This window comes from Plecotus auritus (assembly GCF_963455305.1).
Source record: "Plecotus auritus genome assembly, chromosome: 3".
NCBI classification, from domain to species: Eukaryota; Metazoa; Chordata; class Mammalia; order Chiroptera; family Vespertilionidae; genus Plecotus; species Plecotus auritus.
Genome location: NC_137772.1, coordinates 222977368 through 222997090, shown reverse-complemented (window position 1 = coordinate 222997090; position 19723 = coordinate 222977368). Strand labels below are relative to the sequence as shown.

Sequence of the window (19723 nt, the reverse complement as noted above, 5' to 3'; positions counted from 1 at the left end):
CTGGACAGGGTGGCCTGTGCCCACCTGTGTTTGGAGGACTGAATGTCCAGTGGAAGGGGAGGCAGTGGTACAGGAGTCTGGCACAGTGCCACCAGGGCCCACCTGGAAAGGAGGGAGAAGTGGGGAGTCTGCTGGCTCACATCTGCTTCACTGCAGTGACGGGTCCAGCTGTGGCGTGATTATTGAGGGCCTCCACCAACTTTGGTGAAAAGAGCCCCCAAACCCTGGAGTTGATAACAGCACAGACACCATCACTCACACAGGAACAGTCACTGAATGGATTCTTATTTTCCTTGCAAGAGCAAAAGGTTCTTTAAAATCCTTCAGCCACCAGTGAAATGATCAGACAGGAGAGAAACTTTAGATGGGAGTCTTGTCATCAAAAATAAATACAGCTGCATGGAGGTGCTCAAGATCTGAACCAAACTAAAAACGGGAAGGCAGGTTAACCCTCCAACCACGGGCCGCTCCGTGGGCTGAGGGAGGGCGGGCAGGAGGCCTGTGCCTTCTCAATGCAGGAAGCCCGGGTGGGTCGGGTCAGATCTGGTTCTGGTGACATGCAGCACTCCGCGGTGACACTGGAGCTGAGTCTGAGGGCGGGGCGGGAATTACTGCTGCAGCTCCTTCATTCTGTTGAGGGCACTGCCAGCGCGGAACCACTCGATCTGGCTCTCGTTGAAGGTGTGGTTCAGGAGGATGGTCTCCTGGGTCCCGTTGGGGTGCTTGATGATGCATTTCAGCGGCTGTAAGAGAGCAGGCGGGTGTGGGTGGAGTGGCTCTTAGGAACATGGCCCTGGGTTCTGCTGGAGGGTCAGGGCACCGCCTGGGGCCTTGGGTGCCAGCAGGTGAACCAAGTCCTAGGCCAGTGGTAAGACCTGAATAAAATAACTCCTGAGGCCAAGTGGGTCCTACTGGGCATGAGCTGTTGGCCTCCGAGTGTCAAGCCTGGGCTAATGAGGGAACAGTTGGAGGACCTGAGCTGGCTCCCCCCTCATTTCTGGGGAGGCACTTCCCTCACTGGGGTTGCCTGGAGAATTTAAGGGCCCTTCCAGCTGGAACAAAGGCTCATGGGAAGAAGTGCAGGTAGGGCCAGGTGTAGGAAGGGAATCAAGGTGGCTGCCCCCTGTATGCCCCTCAGGAGGGCCCTTGGAGAGATGGGATGGCCAGCCTGTCCCCCTTCCCTGGCTCCCTGACCTTGCCAGGGGCAAAGTCCTTCAGGCCCTGGATGGTCAGCTTGTCCACGGGGTGAATCTTGTTGTAGTCGGCTGGGTCAGCGAAGGTGAGGGGCAGCAGGCCCTGCTTCTTCAGGTTGGTTTCTGGAAGGCAGAAAGCACGTTCAGTCCGCAGTGGGCAGGGCCTGTCCCCTTCTCTGTGCAGGAACCTCCGCAGCCAGAGAGCTGCCTTTTCTAAGTGCAGTCAGGGCTCTGGGAGACACCCTAGTCCTGCCACCTGGGGACAGACCTGGGACAGTGACTACAAGGCCCAGGTGGGCTGCACGCCCAGCGATGCGCTGCCTCTCGGTAGGGTCCTACAGTGGGCGCGGGTGCCGTGTCCGTAAAGCCTTCCTGACGGACACTCACCAGCAGAAACCCTGTTGACCATGTGGCCTGGATTTCACCTGTTTAGGTCCACAAGTCTGGAAGCAAGATCAGTGCTTGCCAGAGACCGGAAGCTGTGGGTGTCAGACTCAACACGAACCTGAAGGGGCAGAGGCTGGCGGGTGTGGAAAGCAGGATCCATGGGCACAGCCTGGAAACCAGGCACATGGCTCCAGACCCAACAGCCACGGTGACCTTGGGCTGCCAGTGAGAACCCCGGAGCGGGGAAGGGGGGCCTGGGCCTGGCTCCCGCTCACCGTGGATCCTGGCGAAGCTCTTGGTGATGATGGCCCGACCCCCGAGGTGGCGGGGCTCCAGTGCCGCATGCTCCCGGCTTGAGCCCTCGCCATAGTTCTCGTCTCCAATCACCACCCACCGGATGCCATGTTTCTGTCAGGAAGGGGAGGAGTGAGGTAGGAGGGAGAGGAGGACCTGGCCCTGCCCACCCTGCCTCTGGGCTTCCCGAAGTTCACAGGTCATGGGGCTGGAGAGGCCCCTCCTCACCTGCTCCCCAAGGACAGGTAAGTCAGAGGTGAACCAGGCCCCGGGCAAGGGGAGGTGCAACCCACCAAGGTGCTCAGCACAGAGGCGGGGTGGGGTGGAGGCCGCAGTGTGGGAGCAGAGCCCAGAGCAGTGGGTGTTCAGTGGAGGTGACATACATGGAACTGCCTCCATGGCACTGGACCTCATTCAACTGCAGAGCTACTGGTGTGGGCTCCGAGATGGAGAGCACCCCTCCCCTGGACCACCCAACTCTGCCCCACCCGGCCACCAGGAGGTGCCAGAGGACCCCACTCCCGTTCCCACTGACTCTGACCCACCTTATAGTAGCGGGCAGTGTCAGGGACAGGACCAAACTCCTGGGTGACGGCATTGCGCACAGAGTTGGCCTTGCCATTTTCAATGTTGATGGCACCAATGAGCAAGTTGTTGGAGATGTTGTCCAGGTGCCCACGGAACTTGAGCCAGGGGCCGGCAGCTGAGATGTGGTCAGTGGTACATTTTCCTTTGACCTTGGGTGGGCGGGCAGAGAGGACAGAGATTGGTGCATGGCCCTTGACTGGTAGACTAGGGAGAAGCCCTCCAGAGGCAGGCAGCAGGCCCAGTGACAGAGAAGAGGTGCAAGATGTGTGGTCTGCAGCCCTGGCATTGTCCCCTGTGGGCAAAAGGGCTCAGGCAAGGCCCCTCACAGGCCTTGGGAGTGAGATCTCCTGGAATGGACACTCAAAGGGGCAGAGGCTAGTCAGGGCAGCCAGGCAGGTCTGCTCGCTCGCCTTTCAGGCCCAGGCCCCCAGGAAGAGAAGCCCAGGCTTAAGGCTGCCTGTGTCGCTGTCTGGAGGCTCCTTAGTAAACGGCATCAGTTCATGTCCACCCTGGGTGAGGCCTCTGCCCACACCACAAAGGCTTGTATCTGCTCAGCTCCCAAACACAGGCCACTCCACTAATGCCCCGTTTTGGGAACAGAGCCATCAATGGCTCCACTGAGGGCTGGAGACCTGCTGTGCTGGGGCACACATGCCTTTCTTGCCCTCCCTGTGGGGCATTCACTGCCCATACCCACTGGAGGTGGCCCTCACCAGCAGCAACCAGATGGCTGGAGCCCCAGACAGCGGCTGCCCAGATCCAGCTCTGCCTGCCCGGGGCAGTGAAGGGGACACTGGTCCTCCTCTGCAGCCAAACCTCCCTTCCCGCCCCTCACCTTAACCTTGCCCTTCTCCTCCCCAGGCCCAGGGGAGCACATGTGGCTTCATGGCTGTCGTGCCGGTCAGGAAAGGTGCCCGGCAGGCTGGGGCTGTTCTCGTCCCCACGTTGCTGACCTTGATAAGGATTTGAAGGTCCTCCAGGTCTTTGCCGTCCCATTTGTCAAAAGGCTCAAGGAGCTGCAGACGCTGGCTGGTGGGGCTCACATCCACCCGCTGCCCACTGCCATCCTTGGGAGGGTGCTGGTAGGTGTCCTGCCCGGGGTCGAAATTCTGTGGAGGGACAGGGACATGGGTATTGAATCCTCAGTCCCCTCTCACAGGAGGCAAGCTCCCTGTGCCTGAAGCCCTTCCCTCCCAGTGAACACAGCTGCTTTACTGTCACTGACGGTACCACCATGCCTGCCCAGGGCCAAGATGGTGGGAAGGAAGTGTGTTGGCCACACTGCACCGACTGGCCCGGTGCCTGCAGGACTGAGAGCACAGGGTACAGTGCCCGCTCACCGTGTGGGGAAGCTCATCCGCATTCGGGGCCTCCAGCTTGAACTTCTTGCCGTCCTTGCCTGTCAGGAAGTCAGTCTCTGGGTTGAACTTGAGTGTGCCAGCAATGGCCAGGGCTGTGACAATCTGAAACAGAGGCGGCCAGTTTGTTGGTTAGCACTGAATGCCACTCCGGTCCCCCATCTCCAGCCAAAGCCTAGATCAAAACGGAGCACAGCCCAGGAAATTTTCACGTCTCTGCAGAGGCTGGAGCTGCAGGAATAGCTCTGGGACCATCAGCCATCGGGTCTGCAGAGGACTTGAACCCAGGGCAGTCTGGCCTCGACCACTCCCCACTGGGGTCTGGACCTCAGTGTCCTCCTCAGGGCAGGGGCACTCTGGGCAGGGAGAGGCCCTGCTGTGATAAAAATGTCCCTAAGCAGAGCCCTAGCCAGTTTGGCCCAGTGGATAGAGTGTCAGCCTGTGGACTGAAGGGTCCTGGGCTCGATTCCAGTGAAGGGCACATGCCCAGATTATGGGCTCCATCCCCAGTAGGGGGCATGTAAGAGTCAGCCAATCAATGACTCTCCCATCACTGATGTTTTTATCTCTCCCTCTCCCTTTCTCTCTGGAATCAAAAATATATTTTTAAAAATCCTATATAATCCTATCCTATATAATAAAAGGCTAATATGCAAATCGACTGAACGATGGAATAACTGGTCCTATGACGTGCACTGACCACCAGGGGGCAGATGCTCAAGGCAGGAGCTGTCCCCTGGTGGTCAGTGTGCTCCCATAGGGGGAGTGCTGCACCAGAAGCCGGGCTTAAAGTTGGCGAGCGCAGTGGCTGTGGCGGGAGCCTCTCCCACCTCCACAGCAGCGCTAAGGATGTCCGAATGTTCCCGGACTGCGGACTGCAAGAGGGCACAGGCTGGGCTGAGGAGACACCCCCCTTCCCCCCACCAAGTGCACGAATTTCATGCACCGTGCCTCTAGTATATATGTGCTGGGCCACGGTTGTTTATATATATAAAAATGTCCCTAAGTGGGTAGCACACTGGAAACATGGAAGGCCATCTTGTCACTCATTTTTAGCAAAAAACAAACAAACAAAAAAACCACCAAAGTATTTCTCAAATACTTATTTAAAAAAATCAAATCAAGGACTGGCTGGCCCGGCCAGCGTGGCTCAGTGGTTGAGCGTCGACCTATGAACCAGGAGGTCACGGTTCGATTCCCGGTCAGGGCACATGCCTGGATTGCAGGCTCAATCCCCAGTGTGGGGCATGCAGGAGGCAGCCGATCAATGATTCTCATCACTGTTGTTTCTCTCCCTTCCTCTCTGAAATAAAAACATATTAAAAAAAAAAAAAGGATTGGCTGAGTGCTGAACCCCCACCAAGTCCTGGCGCATGGGGCTCACTCCATGTTCATCCTAACGGGGAGGCCTTGTCCAGCTGACAGTGCTCGTGCAATCCTGACAGGACCCCGGGGCACAGAGAAGTGGCCTGGCCAAGCCAGGATGGCTGGGTAGAGGCATTTGTCCCGGTCTAATTCCCAAGCTCCTGTTCGTGGTCACAGCTGTATTCTGACTCCTGGGACGTGAGGGGGCCAAGTAGCGGCACCACGGGAGCACGATGCTTGGTGCTGGCAAGGCCTGTGACCTTGGTTTCTGCTCCCATAACCCCTTGCCCTTCACTGCCAACCCTCCCAGACAGATCCGTGGGTCAAATGCCCTTGCCCCAAGCCCCATGTCCCTCTACCTCCCCTGACTGGCTAGGGGCAGGGCCCCCAGAGGCAGTCCCAGGCTAGGGCCTGGCTAGGTCATCTCACCTCTGGGGATGTGACGAAGGCGTGGGTCTCAGGGTTCGCGTCATTGCGACCTGTGAAGTTCCTGTTGTAGGAGGTGACAATTGTGTTCTTCTCCCCCTTCTTGATGTCCTTTCTGCCGGGTCAGAGGATAGATAGGGTTAGGGATGTCTGGCCTTGTCACCTGGCCCGTTCTGCCTACCTCTTGAGAAGGGGTAACAGGAAGACCCTGAAACGAGCCTCCACTATGGGACTCCCACAGACAGAGCAAGAGGGAACCTTGGGAGTCACTGAGGTTCACCTGAGACCAGAGAAAAGATAGGCGGAGCCAGACCACGGCCTGATACTGCTGACCTGGGCCACTGCCCCCCTTCGAATGGCTCTGTGGGAGCCCCTGCTGTGTCCAGTAGGATGAGGCCTCCTTGGCTTCTTCCCACAGCCTCGGCTTCAGTCAGTCCCACTGCAAGCTCTTCCTCTTTACTTCCAGCCCAACTTTCCAGTCCTGCCTGAAGCTAGAGCCCCGTCTCCTTCCCAATAACATCTCCCCTCAACATCTGGGGCTACAAACCCCAGGACACAGGGACTATCCAACCAAAGACGTGCCTCTCACCTGTCCCACTGGCCAATGCAGGGGCCACAGGCATTGGCCAGAACGATGCCGCCCACATCCCTCAGGACCTGGGCCTGCAGGGGAGGAAGGCGGACAGGCATTATCAGGGGCAGGGAGAGGTGGCTCAGCTGCTTGAGGGATGAAGAGCTGTCTGGAACCCTGGGGCAGCTGCAGGCACCTGAGCAGCTCTAGCCGACAACACTATGGCTTGTCCTGTCCTGAAGCCACATTACTCAGCGGTGGGAGCCAGGGGTAGGGGGACGTGGGCACTCACATAGCCGTCCCGCTCAATGGTGGCGCGGATCTGCTCAGAGCCTGGTGTGATGGTGAACTGGGACTTGCACTTGAGTCCGTGATCCAGCGCCTGCTTGGCCACAGCTGCTGAGCGTCCCATGTCCTCATAGCTGGAGTTGGTGCAGCTGCCGATCAGACCTGGTACATTGTGGGTGGTGGGGCCAGGAGTCAGGAGGAGACAGTGACCAGAGGTCTCCACCTGACTTCAACTATCCAGACTTGGTCAAGTGTTCACCAGCTGTGCTGGGCCAGGGCTGTTCTTAACAGAAACGAGTTGGAAGCAACCCAACTCTCCTGAAAGAATCAGCTACTCATGACCCAGCCATTTAAGGGAAGACAGTGTGACCACTGAGCACGCCACTGCTCTTACGATAATGTGGTCTGCAGGTGTGTGCACACCAGGGGGCTCCACTGAAACAGCCACTGCTGGGTGAGGGCGACAGGAGATGCTCGTTCTCTTCCTTTAGACTTTCTGGAATTCTCTGATTTTTAAAAATTGGTTCAATCGGGGGAAAGAGTTCTTTTTAAAAAGTCTATTATCACAGTTATTACAAAAGTCAGGATGACATACTATCTATAGGTATCAAGACAGTCTAGTCTCATCAATTCAGCTATTTTTTTCCAATTATTAAACCACCAAATATTTTATTTGCTTCACCTAGTAAGGTAGACCACATTATACAGCACTTTATGCCACACACTGCAGAGAGCTCTTTTCATATATTGACTTGTCATTCCTCCCAAGAACTTCAACGAGTAAGTACGATTACCACCCCATTTTACAGAGAACCAGGACATGGGGAGTGAGGTAACTGGCCCGTGATCACCCAACTATGAAGAGGCAGAGCCAGAGTCAAACACAGGCCACCTGGCTCCGGGGCCCATGCTCCTCACAGCCACACTTTCTGTGACAACGGCAGGTGCTAGTGATGACGACATGCCAGTGTGTCCGTATATATAAAGTAAAACCAGCATCCTGGGTAATGTGACATGTTCGTACAGAAGGACACACACATGAACATGTGTGTGTGCACAGAAACAGCACACATCTCAAAGAGCTCCTAGAGCTGGTTTCTAGTTGGGGGCTGAGATTAGGGGTGTTTTACAATGAGCATATTTCTTTTATACCAAGAAAAAGTAATTTCTTTAAAAAGCCATAAAGAAAACCCAGGCCGAAACCAGTTTGGCTCAGTGGATAGAGCATCGGCCTGCGGACTGAAGGGTCCCGGGTTCGATTCCGGTCAAGGGCATGTACCTTGGTTGCGGGCACATCCCCAGTGGGAGGTGTGCAGGAGGCAGCTGATCGATGTTTCTCTCTCATCGATGTTTCTAGCTCTCTATCCCTCTCCCTTCCTCTCTGCGAAATATCAATAAAATATATATATATTTTTTTTAAAAAAAGAAAACCCAAACAATTTCAGAAAGTGCCTGGTACATTCAGGAAGCACCATGGTGAGTACAGGCAACTGTCCACAGCCCCGGCAGACCCACTGGCCCTGAGGCCGGTTCCCGGCAGAGGGGCTGCAGCTCACCCACTCTGATGTCCACAGGCCAGCCTTCCTTCTCGGCCACAGCGCCCACTTCTGCCACCGAGTGAGCCAGGTCAGGGGTGAAGGGCCCGTTGATGAGTGGCTTCAGCTGAAGAAAAAAGGCATGAGAAGCAGAAAGAGAGGGAGAGAACCGATCTTGGAGCGTGGACAGCCTCTCTTCCTCAGGGGCTGTCTGGTCCCTGCTCACCAAGTCCCTCCCTGGGAGGCCAACTACTGCTCCCATAGCCTGCCTGTCCTCTGGCCTGATCTGCAGGTCTCAGGGCCCCAAACTCTGCTTACGCCTGGGAATCTCAGGCCTGACCTCAGACAACAAAGCAAACTCCAGGACATAATCTTGACTTCTGCTAAAGCTAAGGTGTGGCAAACCAAACCAGTTTCCGAATCAGCCACAGCCCCCTCTGCGCTCCCCTTGGCCACACAGCCCTCCTGCAGCCCCTCCAAATGCACTGGAGCCTGATTCAGGCAGCAGCTGGCAGGGGCACTGGGGCACCAGAGGCCCAGGAGCCCTGCTAGTGTGCAGGCCGGGGCCCTCCCTGACTTCCCCAGGGCACACCAAGTGGAGCCTGAACTCCCCACCCTCAGAGACTCCTTGGATCCAGTTCCCTTCCTCACCTCATTAAGGTTAATTTCAATCACTTGGTCATAGTGGCAGCCAGGGTCAGGTACCAGGTGATCCTTGAACTCCTCAGCTAGGTTGGCAATGTCTGAAATCAACAAGGGAGGGAGGCTGAAGTATGTGAAACAGAAACTGGTCATGGGTCCTTGAGACCTCATCCATCCATCCACCCACCCACCCACGCACCCAACCATCCAAGCCACCATTACCAGCACCTGCCAAACACTGGGCCCTGGGCCCTGATGGCAAACCAAGAAACAAAACAAGCAGCACAGGACGCTGTCCCTGACCTCGGGGAGCTACAGTCTAGTGTCCGTGAGCCAGAGTGACAACACGCTGACAGACACAGGAACACGGGCACACAGGAGAAGCCGGCTGAGACCTGAGTCAGGGAAGGCCGCCTGGAGGTGCGAAGTGCTGGGTTTTGAAGCAGTTACTTGGGAATGGACAGGAGGGGAGGGCCTTCCAGGAGTGACTCCATGTGCTCAGAGTTTAGAGGCAAACAGACTCGCTCTCCCCTCAGCGCCCTGGCCTCTGGCTCCACCAGTCACCCTCGCTCACTGCCCTTCCGAGGCTAGAGACGCCAAGCTAGGACCTCAGGGAAGTTGTGAGGGAGGCTGGGAAAGGGGTCTTGTTAACAAATGTTTTTCCTCCTCCCCTTGTTAAGGCAGGAATTATAAACAGAAGATCTGTGCCATTTCCAGACCTTCCTGCAGGGGGCACCAGGGACCAGGCCAAGAAGATTCAACATCGAGCACCCTCTCAGGTGAAACTCAAGTCCAATCCTGAGGCCCTTGGAGAAGCTGGTGAGAACGACACCCAACTCCGAAACAAGAGCGCACACACAACTGCACACACTTTTAGGGGCTCTTCAGAGCCCCCGAGCCAGTCTGGAGACGCCAGGTTTAGGAGCCCTGTCTTAAAGGGAAAGTAGCTGATGACTATTCTGCCCCCACCACCCTGCCCCTGCTGGCTCACCTGTCCGGCCTGTCTTGTTCAGGTAAGTCTTCATTCTGTGGTTGTAAGGAAACACTGAAGTCGTGGCCCCGATTTCTGCGCCCATGTTGCAGATGGTCGCCATGCCTGAGGAGAAAGAGTCCGTGGGGCTGCTGAGCAGCTGGTGTGGGTCCCACACACCTGCTGGGTGTGCTCACCATCTTCACACCAGCACTTCCCTCCCTTGCTCACATGGCCACCTAGTGGCCAGGTTAAAACCAGGGCCAATGAAGAGAGGCCATGGGGGCCAGAGCTCAGTTTTGGGGGCTCGGAGAAGCAGCTGGGTGGAGTGAAGAGAACACAAGATTCAGCCCTTACAGGCCGAGTTCCAGTTCTGGACTGGCTGTCCTGCTCAGCAGAGTAGCAGCCAATGTACTGAAGGCTGACCTGGCCAGAATGCCCAGCTGCAATGGCGTCTCCTTGCAGGTAAGGGAACTGGCTCAGAGAGGTCCCAGGTCATGCCATAAAGCAAATGCAAGTGTGACATTCAGGTCTAGGTCCACCCGCTGTCCTTTAGCCACACCATGGTGCTATGTGGAAATGTTGCTGGCTCCCAGGCTTTCCAGCAGTAAGACAATGTCCACTGGTTGGACCACGGAGTCCCACACAGAACTGGCAAGGCTGCCCGGCCAGTGTGGCTCAGTGATTAATTGTCGACCTATGAACCAGGAGGTCACAGTTCGATTCCTTGTCAGGGGACATGCCCAGTTGCAGGCTCGATCCCCAGATGGGTGTGCAGAAGGCAGCCAATCAATGATTCTCTCTCATCACTGATATTTCTTTTTTTCCCTGCCTCTCCCTTCCTCCCTGAAATCAATAAAAAAATAAAAATAAATAAATAACTGGCAAGGCTTACAGATGTCCTGACTGCTGTCAAAATACGGGCCTCATAAGGCCACTGGGACATAGGTCTGGGTTTGTTATTGACTTCCTAACTGAGGTGTCAATAGTAGGAAGGGCAACCTGTAAGAGTGGCCCCGTCCCCAACATGGGAAGAGTGCAAGGGCCAGCTGAACAGTAGCTCTGTGGCACTGAGACAGGCACCACGGCGCCCGGACTGGGCCATCTCTAAGGCCTGGTCCCAGTCTCTCCCTGGATTTCCGAAGGCCCAGGCATTGAGGCCAGGTCACCAGGAGTGATGAGCAGGAAAGGCCCGGCTCCTACCCATCCAAGGGAAGTGAGTGAGGCTCCAACTCCAGCCAAGAGAAGATGGGGGAACGGGGTGAGAGGAGGTGAGCCCTTGCTCTGGCTCCCCAATCCCACCACCACTAACCTCCGTCCTCTCTGGGTCACCTTCTGCAGCACCCAAGGTACCCCAGTGCCATGGCCAGAGCCTTGCAGCAGAAGTTGGCTCAGCCCCAATTCTGTGTGGCCACAGGGCAGTGCCCTGCCCTCCTGGAGGGACCTCTATCTGCTCCCCTGTTTAATGAGGGACCTGGACTAACCATCTCCCCTCTGCCTGTAAGTGTCCATCCCAAGTCCCCAACTGACTGGACAGATTCTCAGTGGAACGCCATTCACTGCTCCTACGGCTCAACTACAGGTCCCATTTGGCCCAACGCAGGCTGAGGGCCACTTCACGTGGCGCCTTCCTCACCAGTGCAGGAGATGGAGTCTACGCCAGGTCCATGGTACTCCACAATAGCGCCCGTGCCACCTTTCACTGTGAGGATTCCGGCCACCTTTAAGATCACATCTTTGGGTGAGGTCCAACCGGAGAGTGAGCCCGTCAGCTTCACACCAATCACCTGAATAGATGGGGCAAGACAGCAATTACAGGTCCTGTGCGCCATGTGCCAACCAGGAACCCACCTGCTGGATTTCCCACTTCGGCTCATTTCTCCCTGCCTCCTTTCCCAAGAGCTGGGAGGCTGACCTACTCACTCATCCTTTTTGGGTTCCACATATCCCATTCATCCTCAGCAACCACCCCTCCGCAGCCACCCCGGAGCAAGCCCTTCCCTACTCCTCACCTTGGGGCACTTCAGCTCCCAGGGAATCCCAGCCATGACGTCCACTGCATCAGCACCACCGACTCCAATGCAGATGGCCCCCAGGCCACCGCCATTGGGGGTATGGGAATCAGTGCCAATCAGAAGAGCCCCAGGATATGCATAGTTTTCCAGAATGATCTGAAAAAGATCTCAAGAACCCAAGATCTTAAGCTTTAAAAGCCTTCAGCCCCGCTAGTGTGGCTCAGTAGTTGAGCGTCGACCTATGGACCAGGAGGTCACAGTTAGATTCCTGGTCAGGACACATGCCCAGGTTGCGGGCTCGATCCCTAGTAGGGGGTGTGAAGGAGGCAACTGATCAATGATTCTCTCTCATCACTTCTGTTTTTATCTCTCCCCCCGCCTTCCTCTCTAAAATCAATAAAAAAATATACCTTTTTAAAAGCCTTCAGCAGAGAATGGAGATAGGGCCCCAAAAGGGGTCTGTAAAACTGCCCCCTGCTGAGATTGCGCCAGGGGGACTTCCCAGGCACTCCTCCAGGTAGGGTCCCTCCAGTGGGTCACAGAAGAGCCAGAAACGTGGGAGACGGGTGGCCTGGGCTCATGAATTGCTCTGACAGCTCCTGGCTGTATGACTTGGGTTTATAAGTGCTTCCCTGCACCTCAGTTTTCTCATCTATAAAAACAGGCAGCCCTAGCCGGATTGGCTCAGTGGATAGAGCATCAGCCTGTGGATTGAAGGGTCCCAGGTTCGATTCCAGTCAAGGGCACATGCCCGGGTTGCGGGCTTGGTCCCCAGTAGGGGGCGTGCAGGAGGCAGCCAATCAATGATTCCCTCTCATCATTGATGTTTCTATCTCTCTCCATCTCCCTTTCTCTCTGAAATCAGTATTTTTTAAAAAACAGGCAAACAACAGTGCTTACTTCACGCATCACTGTGATGGCTCAGTGAGATTATGTACATTAAACTGTAATAGTGCCTGGGAGATGCATCATTTTTTAATTTATTATTTGCAGCAAGATCTGAGTTTCTGTTGCTCATCTGTCAGATGGAATTATTCCCCTGACACACACATGGGTGTTGGGAAGGACCAATGAGATCAGAGATGTGAAAGGCTCTATAAACTGTCAGGACCGACCAAGTGGTGGGCAGGCTCCCTGCAACATCACAGAAACCCCAGGGCCTCTGCTCTGGCCAGGCACCTGCCTGGTGACTCGGTAAGGTACGAGGGGCCCTCCTCTTAGGAACGCAGAGTTAAAAATTCTGGCCCCTTCCCAAAGGTGGCAGCAGGCTGGGAGGACAGGCCAACATAGAGGAAATCTCTAACAAAAAACAACTGCTGGTGAGAACTCTGGTTAACTGTTTCATTTCTCTGGTCCTCCTTGCCTCAGTCCTGTACAAAGACTGATCCATGAAGACCAGCACACAGAATTCAGTGTGTCCACAGGATGTAGCCCACAAGCGTGGTCCACGCCCAGAAGGGAGAAGCTAGTGCAGACCCATGGACTACACAAAGTGTCACGATGAAGCTGGTTATGACGGTGACCTTGGTGGTCAGCTGGATATGGCTGGGTGAATGGGGGTAGGGTGATGGTGGGAGAAGTGTACTTTAGGCTGAACTAACATCTAGAACATAAAGCTGGAAATTCAACCATCTGTCCAAACAACACACATACACTGAGGACCTCTTCTGTACTGACCTGGCTGCGGGCCCAGAGGAAGAAATGAGCCACCGTCCCTGTCCCCCAGAGCACAAAGTCGGTGGGGAAAGCACTTGGCACACACTGGGGTCACTGTGAAGGGGTCCCACAAGAGGGCGCCAATGCTGGGCACGGGGCGGGGGGTGGGGGGCAGGCCCTGGCAGGGGAGATGCAGAGAAGAATCTGCCAAGGCATTCAAGGGGGAGGGAAAGGAGCTAAGGTTTGACTTGGACATGGTGGATTAAAACTGCTGATGAAATGACATCAAAGGGGAGAGAAAAGTAAAGAAGTCCCTGGAATTTCCTTTTTATTTTTTTAAAATATATTTTATTGATTTCAGAGAGGAAGGGAGAGGGAGAGAGAGAGAGATAGAAACATCAATGATGAGAGAGAATCATTGATTGGCTGCCTCCTGCACGCCCCCTACTGGGGATCAAGCCCGCAACCCGGGCATGTGCCCTTGGCCGGAATTGAACCTGGGAACCCTCAGTCCAGAGGCTGACGTTCTATCCATTGAGCCAAACCAGCTAGGGCTGGAATTTCCTTTTTAAAGAAACAAATACATCAGGCTGTATGCTTAGCTGGTGGCCAGTGGCAAGTGTGAGCTGCCTTCCCCAAACTTGGGCCCAGGAGCTTCCAAAAAGGCCTGGGCATTTGTACTAAGGTAGAAGGGGGGAACCTGGATTAGGGTGTCCTTAGCAACAAAAGGCCAAGGCTGGGTCTACCTGACTCCCTGGCCCTGCCACCGAGAGAGGCTTTCTGGCCTTTGCAGACTAATGTGACCTGCTATTGCTAGGCAGCCCCTTCCTGGCAAGGGCGATGGTTTGAAAGGGCAGAGCAGTGATCCGTGGCTCTGGTTTCAGAGTGGGGCAGTGCTGGGGACCCACAGGGTCGGATTACAGCCTGACTCAGCTCATCTTGAAGGTGGCCTGGGAAGTGAGGCCTGGGATGGAGGTGGGGAGAAGGGTCACCTTGGAAAGGTGTAGAGGCAGGTTTCACATGTATGACAGATACACAATCAGTGCCTAGCCACAAACCAGAACAGTGGTCATGTGACGAAAAGCTAAGCACCTATCTCCCCAAACACAAACACGTGCACTTACAGAGACACAATTGCCAACCAAGAGACAATTCCTCGTTGGAGAGACCCTGGAAGAACTGCTGGCCGACACGGCCCATGGCCTATAGTATCTTCATCCTACTGAATACCATGAAGGGGCCAAAAAGACTCTTAGGAGTGCTGGGTGCCCCGAGGGGGAAGCGCGCCCCGTGTGACAGGAGGCTGCACAGGGAGCAGCAGGGAGCACTGGCACCAGGGCCAGACACCTGGATGCAAATCCAGCTCCATAATCGGGCCAGATGGAATTATTCCCCCAACACACATATGGGCAAGCAGATTCACTTCTCTGTGCCTCAGTTTCCTCACCTCTAAGGTGTGGCTAATAAACCCCCCTACTCATAGGGTGGTGGTGAGCACTGAGGAAGTGACTATCTGAAAGTGCTAAGTCTATGCCTGGCCCACGGCATGTGCTCAGCTAGCGTTAGCTGACTATGCACAAGGAGTCACACCTGTGTGGAAAGCACAGCAAACAGTAATACAGAACTATAATGCTTAGAAGGGCAGCAAGAAACATGCCAAACTTAAAATGCTGGTTGCTGAGGTGGTCAGAGGGACTATTTTAGTTTCTTACGTGGAAAGTGAGAAAGTATAACTTGACATAATGAAAATTAATGTGAAAATGAACGAGGAGAAGCCTAAGGGCTGACTGAGAGGTCGTCATCCATCTCCCCTCCTCCCTCCTGAGCCCTGAGCCCCTGCTCCCGCAGGCCTGGAGGTGCTCTCTGGTTCCCTAAGGGCAGCCCGCCACCCCCCACAAAAGGCAGGCCAAGCCCTGCATTACCTGGTGAATGATTCCAGAGCCAGGCCGCCAGAAGCCCACGCCATACTTGGCACCTGCAGATGCCAGGAAATTATACACTTCCTGGTTTATGTCCTATTGAGACAAATCAATACCCAGAGCATTAGCAACACAGTCAGTGTCCGGGATAACCCTGCCCTCCTCCCACCTGACCTCCCCCACGGCCCTGACACGGCCCTGACATGCGGGCAATGTGGAGACAGGCCCTCTCCCGGAGGCCTTCTACAAATAGCCCCAAAGGGCTTGGACGGTGGCCCACGGTTTCAGCTGGCAGGCCTGGGAGGGAAGCAAGTGAGCAGAGACAGAGCCCAGTTTTACGATTCCTGGTCAGGGAGCGGGTCCAGAACAAGTTCCTTCCTGCCTTGGGTCTCAGTTTCCTTATTTGTAGAAGGAACTGGGCTACATCACCTCCAAGGGCCCTCTGGCCCTCAGTCCTGCGCCAAGGCCAGCAGTGAGGGGACGCCCCGCAGAACTGTGGTGCACTTCTCCACCTAAGCCTCGGATGCCTCATCTGTAATCGCCGCTGACACTGGCTGCCCAACTACGGAAAGGGCATCGCGCTGAATATCCTCACCACCCATCCCACGGGGGAGGGAGGTGCTGTCCTCAAGCCGTTTTACAGATGCAAAAACAGAGGCTCAGCGGGGAAACCACTTGCTGGAGGTCCCAGAGTTAAACAGAGAAGCCAGGGTTTGAAATCAGGCCTGTTCACCCCAGAGCCCGAGAACGACATTCCGATATGAAATAACGGCACCTTCCCATATCTCAGAACACTAGACCAGCATCTGGCCCAGCCTAGGTGCTCAATACTTGGTAATATATTTGATGGGCCCCAAATGAAAGACTGCCAAATGAACCATATCCTGAAATGTAGGTTTCAACAAAACAATGGGGCGGGCCAAACCCATTCTGTCTGTAATGAGAAGGCAGCCTCCTCAGAGGGTAGGCAGGCTTCCCAGCACACGGATGAGCGCCCGGGGTTTATCTGGAAGCCATGGCATGCCCCTGGACAGGTGAAACCCCGGTGACAAGAGGGTGTGACTACCTTGGACTGCACAGAGTCCTAAAGGCAGAACCAGGAAATGAGACCTGCCAGCCTCTGGGCAGGAAAGCCATGCTCCCAGGCAGAGGAGGGACCCACTGTCAGCTCCCCTGAGCCCTCAATAAAACACCCTCAAGACCACGTAACCCCCTTCACCTAAACGCCAGACCAAACATGCACCCTTCTGAGGGCCCATTTGATTCTCCCAGAGCAGTCGCTTTCCAGTTAATTATTAATATACTGCCTTTTTCATTTACAAACTAGTCACTCATAAAACTGTACCAAGGACGGGAGGCAGGCAGTTGTGTCTGGGTGCATATGCACGGGTGTCTGTGCAAGTGGGGAAGAGGCAGTGCGGTGCCCCGAGTGGTACATCAGTGTTGGGCCTGAACTTGGCCTAGACCCTTCAGGCTGCCTGTGTGACCCTGGACAGATCACTTTGCCTCTCGCCCCACCCGTGTAAATCTGACCATATGCCTCTCCTCCTTAAACTCAATGACTCCTGGGATGGAGCCCATGGTCCTCAAGGCCCTGACTACACCTGCCCCCAAACACCTCATCCCACCCTCTCTTTCACACACAGAGCTCCCTTTCAATTCCATAAATGCACCGAGCTGCTTCCTGCCTTGGGGCCTTTATATGCACTGTTCTCTCTAGAATGTTCTTCCTCCAGTTAACAACAACTTATCTGCTCAGGTAGGTTCCAGTTTACATGTTACATCCTCAAAGAGGTGTCCTTTCCCCTCCAAACCACAAATCTGACAGTTTTCTTATTCTCAGAGTCTTGCGCTTTCCCTTCATAACATATGCAAACTGACCATTTCCTGTTTATTTGTGTGACTGTTTAGCTCGGTCTCCCTACCAGACTAAGGTCCACGATGGCAGGGCCCATCTGTCTTGTTCACACCGCATCCCTAGCCCCTAGAAGTGCCTGGCATAGAATTAATGTTCAATAAACATTTGTTAAATAAATGGGGGAATGAGCTCTGAAACCTTATGACCCTGTGAATCTCACCTCCAGAAGGTAGAGTCTGAATTCACAAAGTAAGGGGAAGGCCAGCCCCTGAGGGTGGTGGCCCTGCTGTGGGCAGTCAGTCACCCAGAGGGGTGATAAGGTCCCAGTTCTGGGCACCACAGGAGCCTCTGCAATGCTACCATCACTGCTGCTGCTAACATGGCAACCGCGGGCCGGCGGCTGGGCTCTCTCAGCTGAGAACAGAAAGAGCCCCTGTGCAACCAGGACACAAACCGGCGGGCCAGCGGGGGAGAAAGGGCTCGGATGGGAAAGCTGCCCGGAGCCTTTCCCATGGGCCTGAGTGGCTCTCTGACTGTGCTGACCCTGGGAGCCGGACCCCTTTCAATTGCATGCCCTGCTCTGCGCCCGGCTGGGCCGAGGCCCTGCCAGCATTCAGCTCCTGCCAACAGCCCCCCACGAGGGGCGCCCACTTCCACTGCAGGGAGTGGAGAGGGTGGAGGCCCAGATCTGGGAGAGACCTGCTGTTGCCAAGTGTAAGCACCCACAAAGGTACCACAAGCAGAGCCTGGGGCAGGGGCAGGGGCTTGGTTCATAAGGAAGGGTGTGGGGAAGTCAGTGTGGCACACAGCCCCTTGTGTCTCATTAAGCAAAACGGAAGCAGAAAGCCCCCAAAGGAGGCCAGTCAGTAAGAGAGAGCACTCTAGTGGGAGCCACATCTGGGTCTGGCCCTAACCATGCCCTCGCCCCCATGCGGCTGTAGGACCTGACTACACAGTGCCTTTGCTGCCTCAAGTTCACATTATAACCATCGGCCTATAATGCAGTCAGACAAGAGTGTGAGTGGGTGCACACGTGATGCTGGCAGAACGGGAAAGTTACACTACCCTATCCAGAGCAGCTGTCAACATTCACCAGAACCTGACACCTGCATCATTTGTCTAATATAACAGATAAAGGACCAGGAAAAAATACCATAAATGTAGTAACATTAACATGTTAAGTGTCAAGCCTGTTTGGTTTTCCTTTCCATTTAGCCCGCGATATCCCATTTCACCGATCTGCTGGCGGCCGCAGACTGACAAGGTCCAAACGGGAAGTGCAGTGTCAGTCACCGGTGACTGACATGGCGCTTAACGTGTTAAGGATGATTTTGTTTTTTAGGTTTCCTAACATCTGCAAAATGAGGACATTATATTTTAAGAATTAGAGAAGTACAAAAACAATTAAAAAAAAAAAAAAAAAGACTATTCTTGGCCAGCATGGCTCAGTGGTTGAGCATCGACCTATGAACCAGGAGGTCACGGGTTGATTCCCGGTCAGGGCACATGCCCAGTTGCAGGCTCCATCCTCAGTGTGTGGTGTGCAGGAGGCAGTTAATCAATGATTCTATATCATCATTGATGTTTCTATCTCTCTCTCCCTCTCCCTTCCTCTCTGAAATCAGTAAAAACATATTTTAAAAAATTTAAAATGCCTAACCAAAGAAAGAGCCCATCAGAATCTGGAGGCCATGCCCAGTTCGAGGGCTTTCCCTCTTACCTCCTGTCACACCCACCATCCCCCCACACCACCTTCAGCTCACCTTGGCCCGACGAAGGTCTTTCTCACCCCCGACCTGGGCCTCGATCAGATGGTCGCAGTGGATGGTGGACGGCACGGCCACCTTGGGCAGCCCACTGCTGATGAACTGCAGCATGGCCATCTGGGCCGTGGCGTCCTGCATGGCCACACGGTCCGGCCGCAGCCGCAGGTACGTCTTGCCCCGCTCGATCTCCTGATTGGCTGGGTCATCCAGGTGTCCATACACAAGCTTCTCAGAGAGGGTCAGAGGCCGGTTCAGTCTGGAGAAATGGGAGAGGTTGCTTGGTACTGTTTGCATAATCCCCTGCCCACCCACAGCACTGCCCCTCTGTGCACATGGTCACCCTGAGAGAGGGCAGGAGGGGACCGTTCACTCCACAAGGCTGGGGACCGAGTGGCCTGCTCACTGTGGCATCTCCAGCACACAGCACAGTGCCTGGCACTTACTAGGTGATCCAAAATTACTTGATGAATAAGTGAATCACAAGAGGTGGTGTTTTGTTTTGTTTTTAAGAATATTTGTTTCTTTCAGCATATTCATCACTATTATCTCATGAGCATCGATTACATGTATTTCATACCATTTAATCCTCTCTGTATTCTTGGCATTTAATAAAACAACTAAGAGGGAGTAGAGGTCAGCGAAGTAGTGATAGTAGCTCAAGTTCGCAGCCAGTCTCTCCTTGAACCCTCTCTCGGTCCGTGAACAACTCCCCTGTGCTGTGGGCCCCACAAAGACAAGAGGATCCAAACCAGTACCTCCGCCACCCAACCTGCCCACCCTCCATTCACAACCTCCACCCCAGGTGATGGAGGCCTTCTCACCCTATTATGCTAAAGCCTTGCTCTTAGCCCCACTTGCTCTTACCCCATTAAGAAAGACGTGGCTGTCAGCT

At 54.7% G+C, this 19723-nt stretch overlaps 1 protein-coding gene across 1 annotated transcript in view; it reads right to left on the bottom strand.

The window, feature by feature from the left end:
* Window positions 1-264: 264 nt before the first annotated feature.
* The window catches only part of ACO2 (aconitase 2), a 45352-nt gene continuing 25893 nt past the window's right edge, over window positions 265-19723 (bottom strand). Inside the window, exons 3-18 of the mRNA XM_080659712.1 lie at window positions 18829-19087; window positions 15211-15303; window positions 11630-11788; window positions 11254-11404; window positions 9639-9743; window positions 8657-8748; window positions 8027-8132; window positions 6475-6632; window positions 6201-6274; window positions 5615-5726; window positions 3803-3925; window positions 3416-3571; window positions 2420-2611; window positions 1856-1988; window positions 1195-1316; window positions 265-743 (exon numbers count right to left, since the gene is read on the bottom strand). Of these exons, the coding sequence (XP_080515838.1) occupies window positions 609-743; window positions 1195-1316; window positions 1856-1988; window positions 2420-2611; window positions 3416-3571; window positions 3803-3925; window positions 5615-5726; window positions 6201-6274; window positions 6475-6632; window positions 8027-8132; window positions 8657-8748; window positions 9639-9743; window positions 11254-11404; window positions 11630-11788; window positions 15211-15303; window positions 18829-19087 (2170 nt within the window). The 3' untranslated portion in view covers window positions 265-608. The remainder of the gene's footprint in view (window positions 744-1194; window positions 1317-1855; window positions 1989-2419; window positions 2612-3415; window positions 3572-3802; window positions 3926-5614; window positions 5727-6200; window positions 6275-6474; window positions 6633-8026; window positions 8133-8656; window positions 8749-9638; window positions 9744-11253; window positions 11405-11629; window positions 11789-15210; window positions 15304-18828; window positions 19088-19723) is intronic.